Below are 14497 nucleotides of genomic sequence, written 5' to 3'. Positions count from 1 at the left end.
TATCAATTCAACTGCTTTCCTAGACATGTACTGCATTGCCGAATCATTCATGGCTATTAGTAACATGCTAAAGTAGCAACATCGATTGAAACTTCAAGAAATAACAAAAGGTCAAAGGGTATTTCATTGAAAAGTCATTTTAAATTTTCAGGATCTCACACAATGAAGAAACATGGAACCATTCGTGCATTGACCCACCCATTGATCGCTTGACACACATGGTATGAAACACGTGCTACAATGTTTTCACCTTATATTGGTGTATGTGTCTCATTCTTTCGATTATCCAACATCGTACCTAGTTTCACTTTTTCAGTGATCTTTAAACTCATATCTTAGAGAATATTTGTCTGGCTCATAAAACAAGTCATAATATGGTGGTGAAACTCATCTCTTCACGTTCCTCAATGTAAGAGGTGATTGCTCGTGTGAGAGAGCCAATCCCGTGACTTGTTCGACACATTTTATTTCTTACAAAATAACACATGCATACTACATTTGAACATAAATTAAATAGTATTATATAGAAGATAATTATTATAACAATCAAGTTATTTTACTATACTGAAATGTCATCATATTATACTCAAACCTAGAGCCTTAACATGTTTTTTAAACAAGTCTCTATAATGGCCTTCGTAAAAGGATAAACTATCATTTCACGTGTAGGAATGTTTTGCAAAGTTATTTATCCACTTGTCACTACGTCTCTTACAAAGTTATTCTTGATGTCAATGTGTTTGGTCTTGCTGTAATACTTAGGATCCTTTGTATATGGGATAGTCATGTGACTATCACAATATAGAATCATAGGACCCTTAGAATTCTTCGCAATACTCAAATGCTCAAAGAATCTCTTTAACTAAACAACTTCTTGTACTGCAGACGCACAAGCCACGAATTCAGATTCCATGGTTGAAAGAGTTGTGCAAGTTTGCTTCTTACTTTTCCATAAAATAGCACCACCATTTAGTAAGAAAGCATAACCGGATGTTGATTTTCCTTCATTTCGATCACTAGCTCAATCATCATTGTATAACCTCTTAAGAATAATTTAGATCCATTATAACAAAGTGTATGATCTGCAGTTCCCTTCAAGTATCGGAATATTCTCTTTACTGCTTTTCAATTATCTCTTCCAGAATTGGATTGATACCTGCTAACTATACTCACAGCATAACAAATGTCTGGGAGAGTACAAATCATAGCATACATCAAACTCCTCACAACACTAGAATAAGGAACTCGAGACATGTCTTCCTTTTCTTTTTAAGTCTTTGGACACATTTCAAGGCTTAAAGTTTCACCCCTTGATACAGGAGTATCCATGGATTTGCAACTATTCATTTGGAAACGTTCCAATATTTTATTTATAAAAATTTCTTAAGATAAACTCAAAAATTTCTTAAAACAATCTCTTTGGATCTTAACACCCAATATATAGTTTGTGTTATTCATATCTTTCATATCAAATGATTTTGAAAGCCCTGACTTGACAATCTTCATATACTCCAAATTATTCCTGCTAATAAAATATCATCTACGTAAAGAGAAAGAATTACAAAATTTCTAGTGGACTTTTTCACATAGATGCAATGGTCTTCATCGATCATGGTGAAATCAAATGACATCACCTCCTTATGAAATCTCAGGTACCACTGCCTTAAAGATTACTTTAGGCCATAAATTGATCTTTTCAATTTACAAACTCTCTTTTCTTGACCTTTAACAACGAAACCAACTGGTTGTTCCATGTAGATTTTCTCATTTAATTCTCCATTGAGAAAAGCAGTCTTCACATTCATTTGGTGTAATTATAGATCTAAATTTGCAACAATAGCTAAAAGTAATCGTATGGAGGTAAACTTCACAATTGGTGAAAAATATTTCTCATAGTCTATTCCAACTTCTTAAGTAAAACCTTTTGCCACCAATCATGCTTTGTGTCTTTCTATCGACCCATCTGATTTGCGTTTAACTTTGAGAATCCATTTATTCTCAATAGCTTTACGTTCTTTAGGAAGGTCAACTAGATTCCAGACTTTATTAGTTTTCATGGACTCTAATTCTTCTTTCATTACTTTTAACCATTCATCTCTTTTAACGCTCGATAAGGCCTCAATCACAAAATTAGGTTCATCCAATTATGTAGGAGATACATCAAGAAAACATAATCCTCAGTCTCATAAGACCATGTAGGTACACATTTTCTTGTACTATTACGTATTTGAAGTTCAAATTCCTCTATAGGATTTTGGCATTCATAACTTCAAATTCCTCCATAGGATTTTGGCATTCATAACTCCCACTTGGATTAGGAATTATTTTTTGATCCCTTGAATTATCAAGTATGTCTGACAACATTACATGATCTTATAAATTCAACATTTTGTAGAGAGGCTCAACTTCATTTTTGGACTTAGTTTACCAAACTCACCAAAGCGGTCTTTAATATATGTTGCACAACCCCACAGTCATAGATCATTAAGGTTTATTTTATGACCAGTCCAAATTTCATAAGTAGTGGCAGAAACTGATTTAGTAGGCACTTTATTCAATATGTAAGTTGCAGTCAATAGCGCATCTCCCCAAAAAGAGATAGACAAGTTTGCCTGTGCCATCATTGATCTTGTCATGTCCAATAATGTTTTATTCCTTCTTTCAGCTACACCATTTTATTGAGGTGTATAAGGAGTAGTTAACTGTTTGATAATACCTTTTTCAGCACATAATTCTTCAAATTGTTTTCAACTTCATTCATATGTCTTTTAAAGCACTCAAGTGCTTCAGATTTATGAGAAATCAAATAGACATAACCAAAACACATGAAATCATCAATAAATATAATGAAGTATGTAGCACCAGACTTTACCCTTACATTTATTGGACCACAAATATCAGAATGAATTAATTGAAGTAGGAACTCAGCTCACTTAGCCTTCTCAAATGGTTTACGCATAATCTTTCCAGCAAGACAATTTTCACAAGTTTGCATATTAATTTTGGTGAAAGAACCTAAATGCCCTTTCTTTGCCAACCTATTTATTCGATCTTGCCCTATGTCTAATCTTTAATGCCATGTAATAACATCATTATCATTGTTATTTGAATAATATGCCATTACACAATGGTCAACACAATAATCATAAGTTGAAGGATTACAATCTAAAACGATAAAACGATTATAACGTAGTCTAAAACCATATAAAATATTATCTAAAATTATTCTAACACCATTATGACTAAAAAAAAATCAAAATCGTCTAAAAGAACAGACATAGATACTAAGTTTCGTCGAATCTCTGGAGCATATAGGACGTCATGCAACATCAAGGAACAACTACCACACAAGTCCACTTTGCAAGTGCGCCTATACCTTTGACTTCCAGCCTAGCATTATTTCCTACGTAGATCCACCTTGATTTAGATGAAACTCGACGAAACTCCACAAACGCCTCTCTATCTCAACTCACGTGATCGATGGATCTTGAGTCTACAATCCACATAGGATAAGATTCAATTAGTAAAGAAGTGCTAGAAACATGTGTAGCACTTAGAGATGCATTTAGAAGTGCTACATTTTTGGGCTTGGTACATTCACGAGCAAAATGCCTTGGTACTTAGAAATTGTAGCACTTTATTTTAATCTTGTCTCTCTTCTTGAGAAATCACTTTCCTTTCTTGGAATTCGACTTCTTCTTTTTCTTATAGGGTCCCTCTCCAGTCTCTTTGTTTTTCCCATTTCTTTTCCATTCTTCTTGCGCTTGAAGCCTGAAGATTTTGTACCACTTGACTCTGCCACAAAGGCATTAAAAGCTACTTTACCAACACGATGCCGCTTATCTTCAAGTTCAACATGACATGCAACATCAGAAAAAGTTTTGATGCTATCATTATGGATCAAGTTAACCTTTAAATGTTCTCAATTATTGGGAAGAGACTGAATCGCTGCCTAAACTTGTTGTTCATCTGAAAGAACATGTCCAACACTCTTGAGTTGATCTATTATGTTTGACATCACCCTAAAGTGTTGTTTGATATTCTGATCATGATGATTTTCGTAATTGTCAAATTGATAGTCAGCTGTCAGAGGCGGGTTACAGACGTACCCTCATATGTGCCTACATAGCATGAGCAGTAGTGAATTACTCACATTCATGTATGGGGTCATCAACCACAGAACTAACTATTATTCCTCGTGCAGTGAAATTAGTTTCTTTCAAGCTTTGTAAGCTTCAAGATTCCTTATGTGTTGTGTCGTATTACCCTCTTCTGGTTGATTCAAACATGATTTATACCTTCCAGGGCATTTTGCTCTTCCAGTACATACCATATTTTACAACTCCAGATGTCGTAATTGTCACTGTTAAATTTTTCACCTTTGTTTAAGTCAACAATGATACTTTTTGATACCATGTCTATTATTGAGATATGTTAAGGAAAGAATTTTTAATCAATTATGCATGCGACATACACATTCCAGCAAATCAATTCTCATAAAGATTTCATATTTAATGTTAAATCGAAAAGACACGTATGCATCCAATCATCATCTACAAACTAAATATTTAACCAAAATTCAAATTTAATTTCTTAATGTGTATACTAATATTGTAAAAACTTTAATAACAAATATTTTTAAGTCTAATAACATAAATTGAGGAAAAACAAACTACATAATTCATATTGAAAAACAATAAGCAATAACAAATTACAAGTCATTCAAAGACTAAAATCCTCCCACAAGTCATCAAGACAACAAATATACACCCTAAAAGGCTGATTGGGTCAAATTTCATACCCCAAGGTTCACGGAGAGCGTCTGTTAAATAAGCTAAGGCTTTCCAATCTGAAATTTCCTTATAATCAGCTAGTTCATCCCATTTTATTCCTAAAACGTGAATAAAATCACGTGCTGAAATATTAGGGGACATCTTCAAAGACTCAAACTCTTTAAATTTCTTCTCTTTTCCCCTTCGAATGGCCCTTTCAATCCTTAACAGATTTTGTGTCACCCTTGGGACACCAATTCATATGATTTCATGCCCTCAGAAACATGTCCTACGACGACTTGATCTTCTACCTTGTTCTTTTGCTCGACTTTGAGAACTCTCACTTGGAGTAATTTGAACATGTTCCCGTTCAGTCATATCTCAAATGAGAACAAAATGAAAATATGATTAATACCATTTAATGTGACAACGTATGTCACAAATTTCACGCAGAAGACAAGGAATTGCTTAAGGAACATAAGGACTAAACGAATTTATTGAGACCAATTTTAATGCACATAATTAAAATCATAATTTAGTCAAAATAATTGGTCAATAATTAAATTTTATATATATATATATATATAATTTAATAATTATCAAAGTAAAAAAAAATAAAAAAATTTACTGCACAAAATTAAATTATAGTTCTGCCATAGTCATAAATAATTTTCCTCAAATATTAAAGTAAGAGGTACTATTAATAATCCAAGTACAAATAATAAGTTTTTGCATACAAAAAAAAACTTGTACAACCTATTGCAAATTAATTTCAATGGTAAGCAAAATTAATAGTAACTACTCTTTCTTTGTAAATAAATATTTAATTTAAGGTACATGCTCTTTCCAAGATGTAAAGTATCAATATTACTTGATTTTGTCTTTATTTATAAAAGAATAAAATAGTACTAATACTTTTAAAGGAACAACTTTTGAGGAAATAAGGAAAAAGACACTTTTTCAAGACCCATAAAAGAACATTACTTAATTTATTTATTTTTATAAAAATGTGGCAACCAAGACTTTTAGGCCTTAGTTACTATAAGTATGTCATATATCATCTCAAGAAATTATATCTAGAATATATCATAAATAATAGTAAAGAGATATCAAGATTAAGACAATTAGCAAAAGAATATTATAATAAAATATTTAGCCAAATATAAAATGAATTCCTTACCTACCAAAAATGGTACACTTACCACACTACCACCTACCACACTACCAAAAATATGAATTCCTCAACTACCAATTCCGCACCTCCGAAAAATGGTATCAGAGCTATGGATTAAAAGAAACATACTAGTAGAAAGTTAAGAAAAATAAGAAGAAAATTAAACAAATTATAGCTGGAATATAAACAACTCAATATCACAAAAACTGATATCGACAAATTAGATCAATTAGTAGATAATATATCTAAAATAGAATATAAATATATTCAATATTTAAAAATACAATGAATAACGAATATAGACAAAAACATACTGAAATAATTATAGCGAAAAGACAAGAATTAGCACATAGGCAAAATAGACTTAACAGTAATATATTTGCAGGAATTTGTAAAAAATCTATAGTATTACAGAGAAAAACTATTTTATATCTACAAATACAAATAGAAAGCATAGAATATAAACTACAACACAACTTATAAATGAATAAAGAAGAATACGCAATAGATGAAAAAACATATGAAAACTATGACGGATTAAAAATAAAAATAATATTTTCTAATCTAGGAAGAAGATATAAGAAAATAGGTGACAATATAAGTTTAATTTTAGAAAAATAAACGATAAAACTAGAAGATAGTTTAACTGTTATGATAAGAATAACAAAAGAAAATGAAGAAATAGATAGAAAAACGGAAATTGAAAAAATGAAACAACAAGCAAAAAAGGAAGTACAACAATTAGAAGAAGTAAAAAATACTAAAATAATAGAACTAGAAAAAGAGCTGGCTATGTTAAAAGAAATGTATGAAATAAAACAAAAAGAAAAAGAACAAAAAACAAAATTAGCAAATGAGATAGTTAAATTTAAAGAAAAATTGCAATTAGATGATCTTTTTATTGTTTATTTTTACGTTGTTTTTTTCTTTTTTGACTGTAAATGAATAAATCCTTTTATCAAGAGGGGTTGGGAAGTTTTTCAGTTTAATAATTGTTCCCCCCTTCTTTTTCAAATAAGAGATAATTAGTTCTTATCCTTTATCAGACAACTTCTTGGATCGAATCGAGTCGGTCAACATGAGCAACCCACGATCCAAAACTTACAAATATTTTGAGAGAATTATATGATGGTTGTTATCGGAAATGATAATGGTAATTATGGATGCCTACTCCAACCAATCGATTTGGTAATTGATGATGGTGATTGTGGATACATCGTAGCTAATGGTAATTGTGGATACATAGTAACTAGTGATGATTGTGGATATATAATAACGGGTGGTGATAATGGTTAATAATATGTAGTGGTTATGAATGATAGTTGTGGTGGTGGTTGATGGTAATTAGCTAGTGGCGACAACGGAATAACTAAAGTTGGATACATGTGATAACTTATATTGATGGTGATGATTAAAATCAGTGATAAGTGATACATGGTTGTTGATAGCGTTGTTGTTATGATAATGTTGGTTAATGGTTGTGATCATATATAACTGAGGATTTATTGTAGAGACTAATGATTTTGATGATTGATGACGACGATGATTGTGGTTGTAGATATGGACGATAATAGTTGATAATGATAGGAGGCAACGATTAACAATGAAATGGATAGAGTAGTGGTGAACCATTTTTACAAAAGTTCTTGAATGAATAACATCTTGAACATGTTAGGACTTTATTACATATCTTAATTATTTTTTGATTTATTCCGATCCAATACGTTATTGTAAGACAAAATTAAAAGAATTTAATTAGGGTGTGTGCATTCGATTTGATTTTGTATTTTTCGGCTTCGATTTTTCGATTATCGATTTTGTAAACGTGCAACTCAATTCGAGCTAAAATAAATTTGGTTTGATTCGATTTTCTTTTAGATTTGTTTTTTTTTTCAAATCGTTTGTTCGATTATTTTAATAATTAATAACATAATCAAAATTATATTTGCATATTGAAAAAAAGTTAAATACAAGGAGAAGTTGTTGTAAAGAAAAATAAAAATTGACCTAGTTGGGTCTTTATTATATAAGTAAAATTAGAAATCCACAACTACGTTCACTGGCCCAAAAGTGCAAGGCGTAGTAATAATATTGAATCAATTAACTATACTTTCTTATCTACATCGCCAATAAAATATTAAAACACAATACTTAAAAGTATATCAATAAATATCCAAACATAAAATATAATAATTCGATTGTTTTGATTATCCAATTTTCTTTTTTTAAAATTCGAAACCAAATCAAAAAAATTAAAAAAATAAAATCTTAATCCAAAATTAAACAAAAAAATAATTAACCAAAAAAAAATCCAAATTAAAATTCGATTTAATTTGATTTTTCGATTTAATCTGAATAATGCACATCCCTATATTTAATAATTAAAATTCAGACCTAAAAGATAAATTCATTTAATAACTGAGATTTAAATGCTTAAGACTTAAAGTATCTTTACTAAATACAAACAAACAAGATTTTACACTTTCTATGTGGTGAAAATCTTACACATATGTTTTATTCTTATTTTTCAAAACCAAACAAGTTAAAGCCTTATATAATGAAACTCATACACAAGGAAACACTTATCTAATTAAATTGCAATCGAAAAGAGGTTCATCATATCGATAGGGTTATGCAACTTGTTGGCTCGAATGGTGTTGTTCCTTCGCGATGGAGATTGTCCTTTCAGAAATGCTCTAAAAAGAGTAAGAGCTTGTGAAGGAGAAGTATAAGGAACTTCATGAGCTGCACCTCTAACTGTAGCAAATGTTAAATATGTTACATTTTTGCCTTCTCTTACCCCTCCATATGATTGACTCCATCCTCCAATCTGCAAATTGATTAACAAATTATATATACACATGTTTACGTTGTTCGATTCCAAAATGTGCTCAGTCTAATAGTTTAAGCTTTTAGATGAGGAGGTGATACACTTTTAATTGGTATCTGAGCAGGCAGAACTCCTGAGATCGAATTCAAATAATAAAAAGTGTGTTCTCTCTAACAACTTAATCTTTTAGAAGAGATGACCACACACTTCAACAGTTATAAATAAATGTTTTTAAGATTATTTTTGTTGTATGATCCAAAACTGAAAACAGTGGATGTATTCACATACCTGCATGTCATCATACCAAGGACCATATTTGTCTAAAGCAACTAGCTTTAAATCTCTAGCAAGTAGTTTAGCAATTTTCCTAGTTTGGGTCAGTGGGATTTTTGTATCTTGGTCTCCACTGGAAAAAAAACAAAACATACACAATCTCATTAAGAGTAGTATCAATAACAAAGTTTTAAAAGTACCAAGACTAAATGTCATTTACGAAAGAAAATGACCAAAAATACCTCTAAACTATTTAAAATATGTAAAAGTTACTCTCGGTTACACTTTTGGCACAAAAAAATCCTCACCGGTACTCAACTAAATTGGAGGGTCATTTGAGCTAGTTGACTAACTACAAGGGCACCTTTTTGCTAAACACGTAGCAGGGTAAATGTGACCTATTTAGAATATTTTGGATATTTTTGACCTTTTCCCTTTTTACAGGGCTTGAATACACTCAAAGTTGGCCTCTACTGACAAGTAAGCACTTTAACTTTGAAAATGCACATCTAGATACCTCAACTTGATCTCAACTGACAATTTAACTATCAAACTTATCCTCACAGTATCTTGTGAACCTCATGGCACATAAATTTTGGAGATGTCTATATAATTATTTTGTAAGTTGTGGCAGAGTGGAGACAAGTGCAGACTCAAAGTTGGAGTGTTTACTTGTCAGGTAAGCCAAGTTTGAGTGTCAGTTTAGTATTATGTCTTTTTACAATTGTCATCATCAGAGGAAATTTGATTATAGTAACTTCAGTAATGAACTAACCTGTAAAGCAGAACTTGGATATTCTCTTTTAGTATATTTGACAATAGAGGTATAACCTTTATGGCTAAATCACCTCTTTGATACTGAAGGTGCCTGCAATTTTTTGAGATATTAACATACAGACTTATTTAAACGTATGTTTTGTCTAACAGTTTAAGCTTTTAAATAAGAAGATACAAATGCTTCAGAACACGAAAGAAAGTAAAAAGCGGAAAGAACTAACCCCAAACAAAAATCCCAGGCATATGGCAGGTGAGTGGTGTTGGCATGTAGTGCCTTTTGAACTTCTGGCATGTTAAGGTACATATTTATCCTATCAGTAAGGCATGGATCACCAATTTTTCGCACGTCCTGTCAAAACATCAACTGCAACAAGTTAGTTCCAACTGCAAAGAAAGTTAAGAGAAAAGATTCAAATTTACACCTTTTCATGTATTGTGGCAAGTTTTCCAAGGACTCCTAGTTGTCCTGCTGAACCAGAAGATACACATATTGGCGCGAGCAGATCGCCCATATCTGTATCACTTCCCATCTCCTCATTGGTGAGTTCCCACACGTCCGAGCAGTCGTTAGACATATTATTATGTATTGATTCCAACAACAACCTCGTTTCGTTACAGATTGTTCTTTTCATAGTAAGTAGTTCATCAGAAATTGCACCATGTGACCATAGATATTCGGAAGACTTAACACTTATTTCAAGATCTAGTAGTGGATTCCCCAGCTGCAAAAGTCATTGGATAAACCGAAGATTCGAATTTAAAATGATTAATCAACAAATAGTTCAAGGGTAATGTGAACATTACTGCAATTGATTTAAGCTTGATAGGTTTAACATTAGGTTTTCTGTTATAATCAAGCAGCAATACTGTAAGCTGTGGAATATAGTGACCTAAAAAAAAAAAAAACAGAACAGTTAACGAATCTTTGCAACCGAAAGAACAAAATGGACATAGGCGAGTTAAGTCTTCTGTTGCTTGGACTCTTCAAAAATGTCAACATTGTATGTCGGATCCTCCAAATGTGAACTACTTTTGGAGGATCTGACACGGGTGTGACAAGTTTTTAGAGAGTTTGAGCAACATAAAAGTTCAGATATACTACCCGCATAACTTTCACCAGCTAAGAATAAATCCGAGTTCCTATATTCGGGGAATTTCTCTAACCAGTTGAGGATAAATTGGAGATTCTCCTTTGCTATATAAAAGATTAAAAAGGTGCAAAGTCAGACATTTCAATTGCATTTTCGTACCAAATATTATTAGCTATTTCTGGAGAAGTGGTGTACCTGTTGCAACATCATCCCAATTGGTGTAGTCTGAGCTTGTATTCGAGTATGAAAATCCTACTCCAATCGGGGACTCGACGTATAACATGTTCGATTCTGTTTCGTATTATACCAATCAAAATCAGTCATTGTTATCTGATTTTCAAGGTAATGAAATCTTTTCAATATGAGCATTCAAGATAACAACAACAACAACAACAAATCCAGTATAGTCCCAGAAGCGGGGTCTGGGTAGGACCGAGTGTACGTAGACCTTACCACTACCACGAGGAGGTAGAGAGGTTGTTTTCGGAAGACTCTCAACTCAAATAACTAACATCAGAGCAGCTAACAGAACAATACAGAAGTAAAGAGGACATAGAATATAATAAGGAAATCACAATCTAACATACCAAAGAGGGGCAACATATCCAACTAGTGTGATAACTGAAGCACAGTAAGTAAATAACGAGGTATAACAAAAGTCGTAAGATAGGCCAACTATAAGACAAATGCTACTACTGGTAAATAAATAAGAATCGAGAAACATACAATGCACCAATCTATCCTGCTAGAAAATGAGACAACGCTCAATTACCTACTAACTTTCTACCCTAAAAGAATAAATAAAGAAACATTACCTAAATTCCAAGAATACTTGTTTTTTATTAGCTTCCCATCTTTCCCTGGCTGAAAAGGACCATGTTCCATAAAAGCACCAAACCCCACAGATGAACAACCAGGGCCTAACATAATGGATTCAATCAATATAAAATGAAAATCAAGGTCAATCGAGAAGTGGTATATAATATTATATAGCTTGGACTCTCCAAAAATGTTGTTGTATCTGTGTCAGATCCGACACATACATATCGATATTTTTGAAGAGTCTGAGCAACATAGGAGAAATGTACCTCCATTGAGCCAGAGAGTAAGGGGAAGTGATGTTGCATTTTCTGAATCCGCTTCGACAAAATAATAAAAGAGAGATCTACCATGTTGAGAATTTGTAACAATATAACCAGAGTATTGTTTGAAGAATATATTTGGAGGTTGTCCAGGAAGAGAAGTTATAAGCTCACAACTTGATTTGTAGAACAAGAAGTAAGAAAAAAAGATACACAGCCATGGAACCATTTTCAGATGGAATAGAAAAAGAAGTGAACTTGAGTGTATCAAGTGTCAACAAGTTGAAGTACAATAATTGTGCATTAATATTAAATTATTGTAATTTATTGATTGGGAAGTAGGCCATGAAGATTTAAATATTACATCAATGTTTAAATATGTTATACTACTACCAAGAAACATCAATTTTTCACCAACTTCAAAGAAAGGTGTTCAAAAGCTTAACTATGTTCTTTCTGTTACAAAATTGGCACACATAATTTGCTCTTGTTTTCCAGCTTAGCTAATGGAATTGTAACAAAAATTTTAAAAGAGCAAATAATTGTTACCCCTCAAGACTTTTGTTTAAAGAAGATACTTGACTTTTGCGGTGTTCTATTACCTTCAAATAATTTTGAATAGTATTAGTATATTCTTTTTCGGTCACCTGACATAGAGTGTGTGCACTCTCTTAAATAGCATGATAAGTTAAAAAATGATCAATTTTCCTCTTTTTTTTTTGGTTATTTCAACTGTTTTTTCATTTCTTTCTTCTTCAAAAGTCTCTTGCCACCATTTCTTCATCTTCGTCGGACCCGCCACCCCACTTCCAATGCTACCATTTTTGTCACAACTCCACCCACCTTTTATTATTATTATTATTATTATTATTATTATTATTATTATNCCAGAGACACACCTTAACTAAATTAAGGTCCTATTACCCCCTTGAACTCATTTTTTTTGTAATTTTGTACACCTTTAGACTTATGTGGCACGCCACGCGACTCCACGTAGTATATATATATATATATATATATATAATTCGGTTTTTTTCGGTTTTTCGATTTTTATCTTTTAAAATCCAAAACCAAACCAAAAAACCAAACAAAGTAATTTATTAATCCAAAACCAATCCGAAAAACCAAAAAACCAATCCAAATAAAATTTCGGTTTGGTTTGGTTTGGTTATTCGGTTTAATCCAAATAGTGCACACCCCTAGTCACCAGACATAGAGAGTGTGTGCACTCTCTTAAATAGCATGATAAGTTAAAAAATGATCAATTTTCCTCTTTTTTTTGGTTATTTCAACTGTTTTTTCATTTCTTTCTTCTTCAAAAGTCTCTTGCCACCATTTCTTCATCTTCGTCGGACCCGCCACCCCACTTCCAATGCTACCATTTTTGTCACAACTCCACCCACCTTTTATTATTATTATTATCATCATTATTATTATTATAATAATAATAATAATAATTATTATTATTATTATTATTATCACTTTTAACTCTTCAACTCCAAAATTTTCCTCACATTTCAAACAATTTTGTGAAATTCATTAGATTTTAAGATGATTAAGAGACATATGTTATGAACAGGCCAGAATGTGAAAAAAAGCTGGATATATGCCTCTCAACCTAAATATATTTTGTTTTTTTTCAACTGAAACAGTATTTACATCAATACAATATCTTAATGTTTTAACGTGTAATCCAATTCAAACATTTTAATCTTAATAAAAACAAAAGATTCCACTGGCGAAAAGAGATTCATCAGATCGATATAATAGAAAGGCATAATACATAAATAAGACCCTTAACTTGACTTTAAATTATAACTTTGACCTTTAACTTTGATAGTGCACAAAAAATGAGCATACAATGCTAAAAATTATTAAGTAAAATGGTGCACTTAAAGTGTTNTGAAATTTAAACAAAAAAACACTCGAATATTTCAGACAAAACGCGTGATATACAAATGCTCTGACGTGGAAAAGTGAACCACTCAGTTGCTGCCAACTAACTAAAATAAATACTCCTAAATTTTAAAAATAATAAAAATAAATTATAATATAGAATAAGGTGAAAGTGAAAACAAATTCATTTTTAGGAAAAATAAAAATTAGTACGCTCTTCTCCTCTTTCTTCTAAAAAAAACCTTAATCTGAATTTCTAAAATTCATGCCCCTTCTTTTCTTTAGTTTGAAGTGTATTTGTGCTTTAAGCTGTCAAATACTTAGAGCCTGTTTGGATGGGCTTTTAAGTTGGTCAAACTGGCTTAAAAACCAGTTTTTGACTTATTAGAGTGTTTGACAATTATCAAAGTGACTTATTTTAAGTAAAAAATGACTTATTTTAAGCCAAAAGCTAAAAGCTAGGGGGGGGAGCTTTTTTTTTTTCAACTTAAAAGCCCTTTTATGTTGACCAAGTATATTACCTTTTTGCCCTTAATTCTTTTATACAATTGCCCATATTGAATTATTATTATTATTATTATTATATTATTATTATTATTATT

The 14497-nt window shown here is 31.5% G+C and overlaps 2 protein-coding genes across 2 annotated transcripts in view; one reads left to right on the top strand and one right to left on the bottom strand.

Annotated features, from left to right (window-relative positions):
• Positions 1-14497, top strand: part of LOC125864367 (sphinganine C4-monooxygenase 1-like) — a 752368-nt gene that overhangs the window by 96778 nt on the left and 641093 nt on the right. The gene's annotated exons all lie outside the window — the stretch shown is intronic.
• LOC125864053 (serine carboxypeptidase-like 45) lies at positions 8371-12304 on the bottom strand. Its single transcript, XM_049543998.1, has 10 exons — positions 12006-12304; positions 11733-11837; positions 11113-11208; positions 10929-11021; positions 10631-10716; positions 10249-10548; positions 10048-10175; positions 9825-9917; positions 9065-9182; positions 8371-8776 (listed from the first exon to the last, which is right to left on the bottom strand). The coding sequence occupies exons 1-10, from the start codon at positions 12226-12228 to the stop codon at positions 8537-8539; spliced, it is 1482 nt and encodes a 493-aa protein (XP_049399955.1). The 5' UTR covers positions 12229-12304; the 3' UTR covers positions 8371-8536.

The sequence above is a fragment of the Solanum stenotomum genome, chromosome 1, assembly GCF_019186545.1.
Source record: "Solanum stenotomum isolate F172 chromosome 1, ASM1918654v1, whole genome shotgun sequence".
In the NCBI taxonomy this organism is placed as follows: domain Eukaryota; kingdom Viridiplantae; phylum Streptophyta; class Magnoliopsida; order Solanales; family Solanaceae; genus Solanum; species Solanum stenotomum.
This window is presented reverse-complemented; position numbering and strand designations above follow the sequence as displayed.

Coding starts and splice junctions, on each gene's coding strand:
- LOC125864053 (XM_049543998.1), bottom strand. CDS start 12,228: ATGGTTCCATGGCTGTGTATCTTTTTTTCTTACTTCTTGTTCTACAAA. Junction 11,838..12,005: donor TACTCTCTGGCTCAATGGAG/GTACATTTCTCC, acceptor CCATTATGTTAG/GCCCTGGTTGTTCATCTGTG. Junction 10,176..10,248: donor TTGCCACAATACATGAAAAG/GTGTAAATTTGA, acceptor ATGTTTTGACAG/GACGTGCGAAAAATTGGTGA.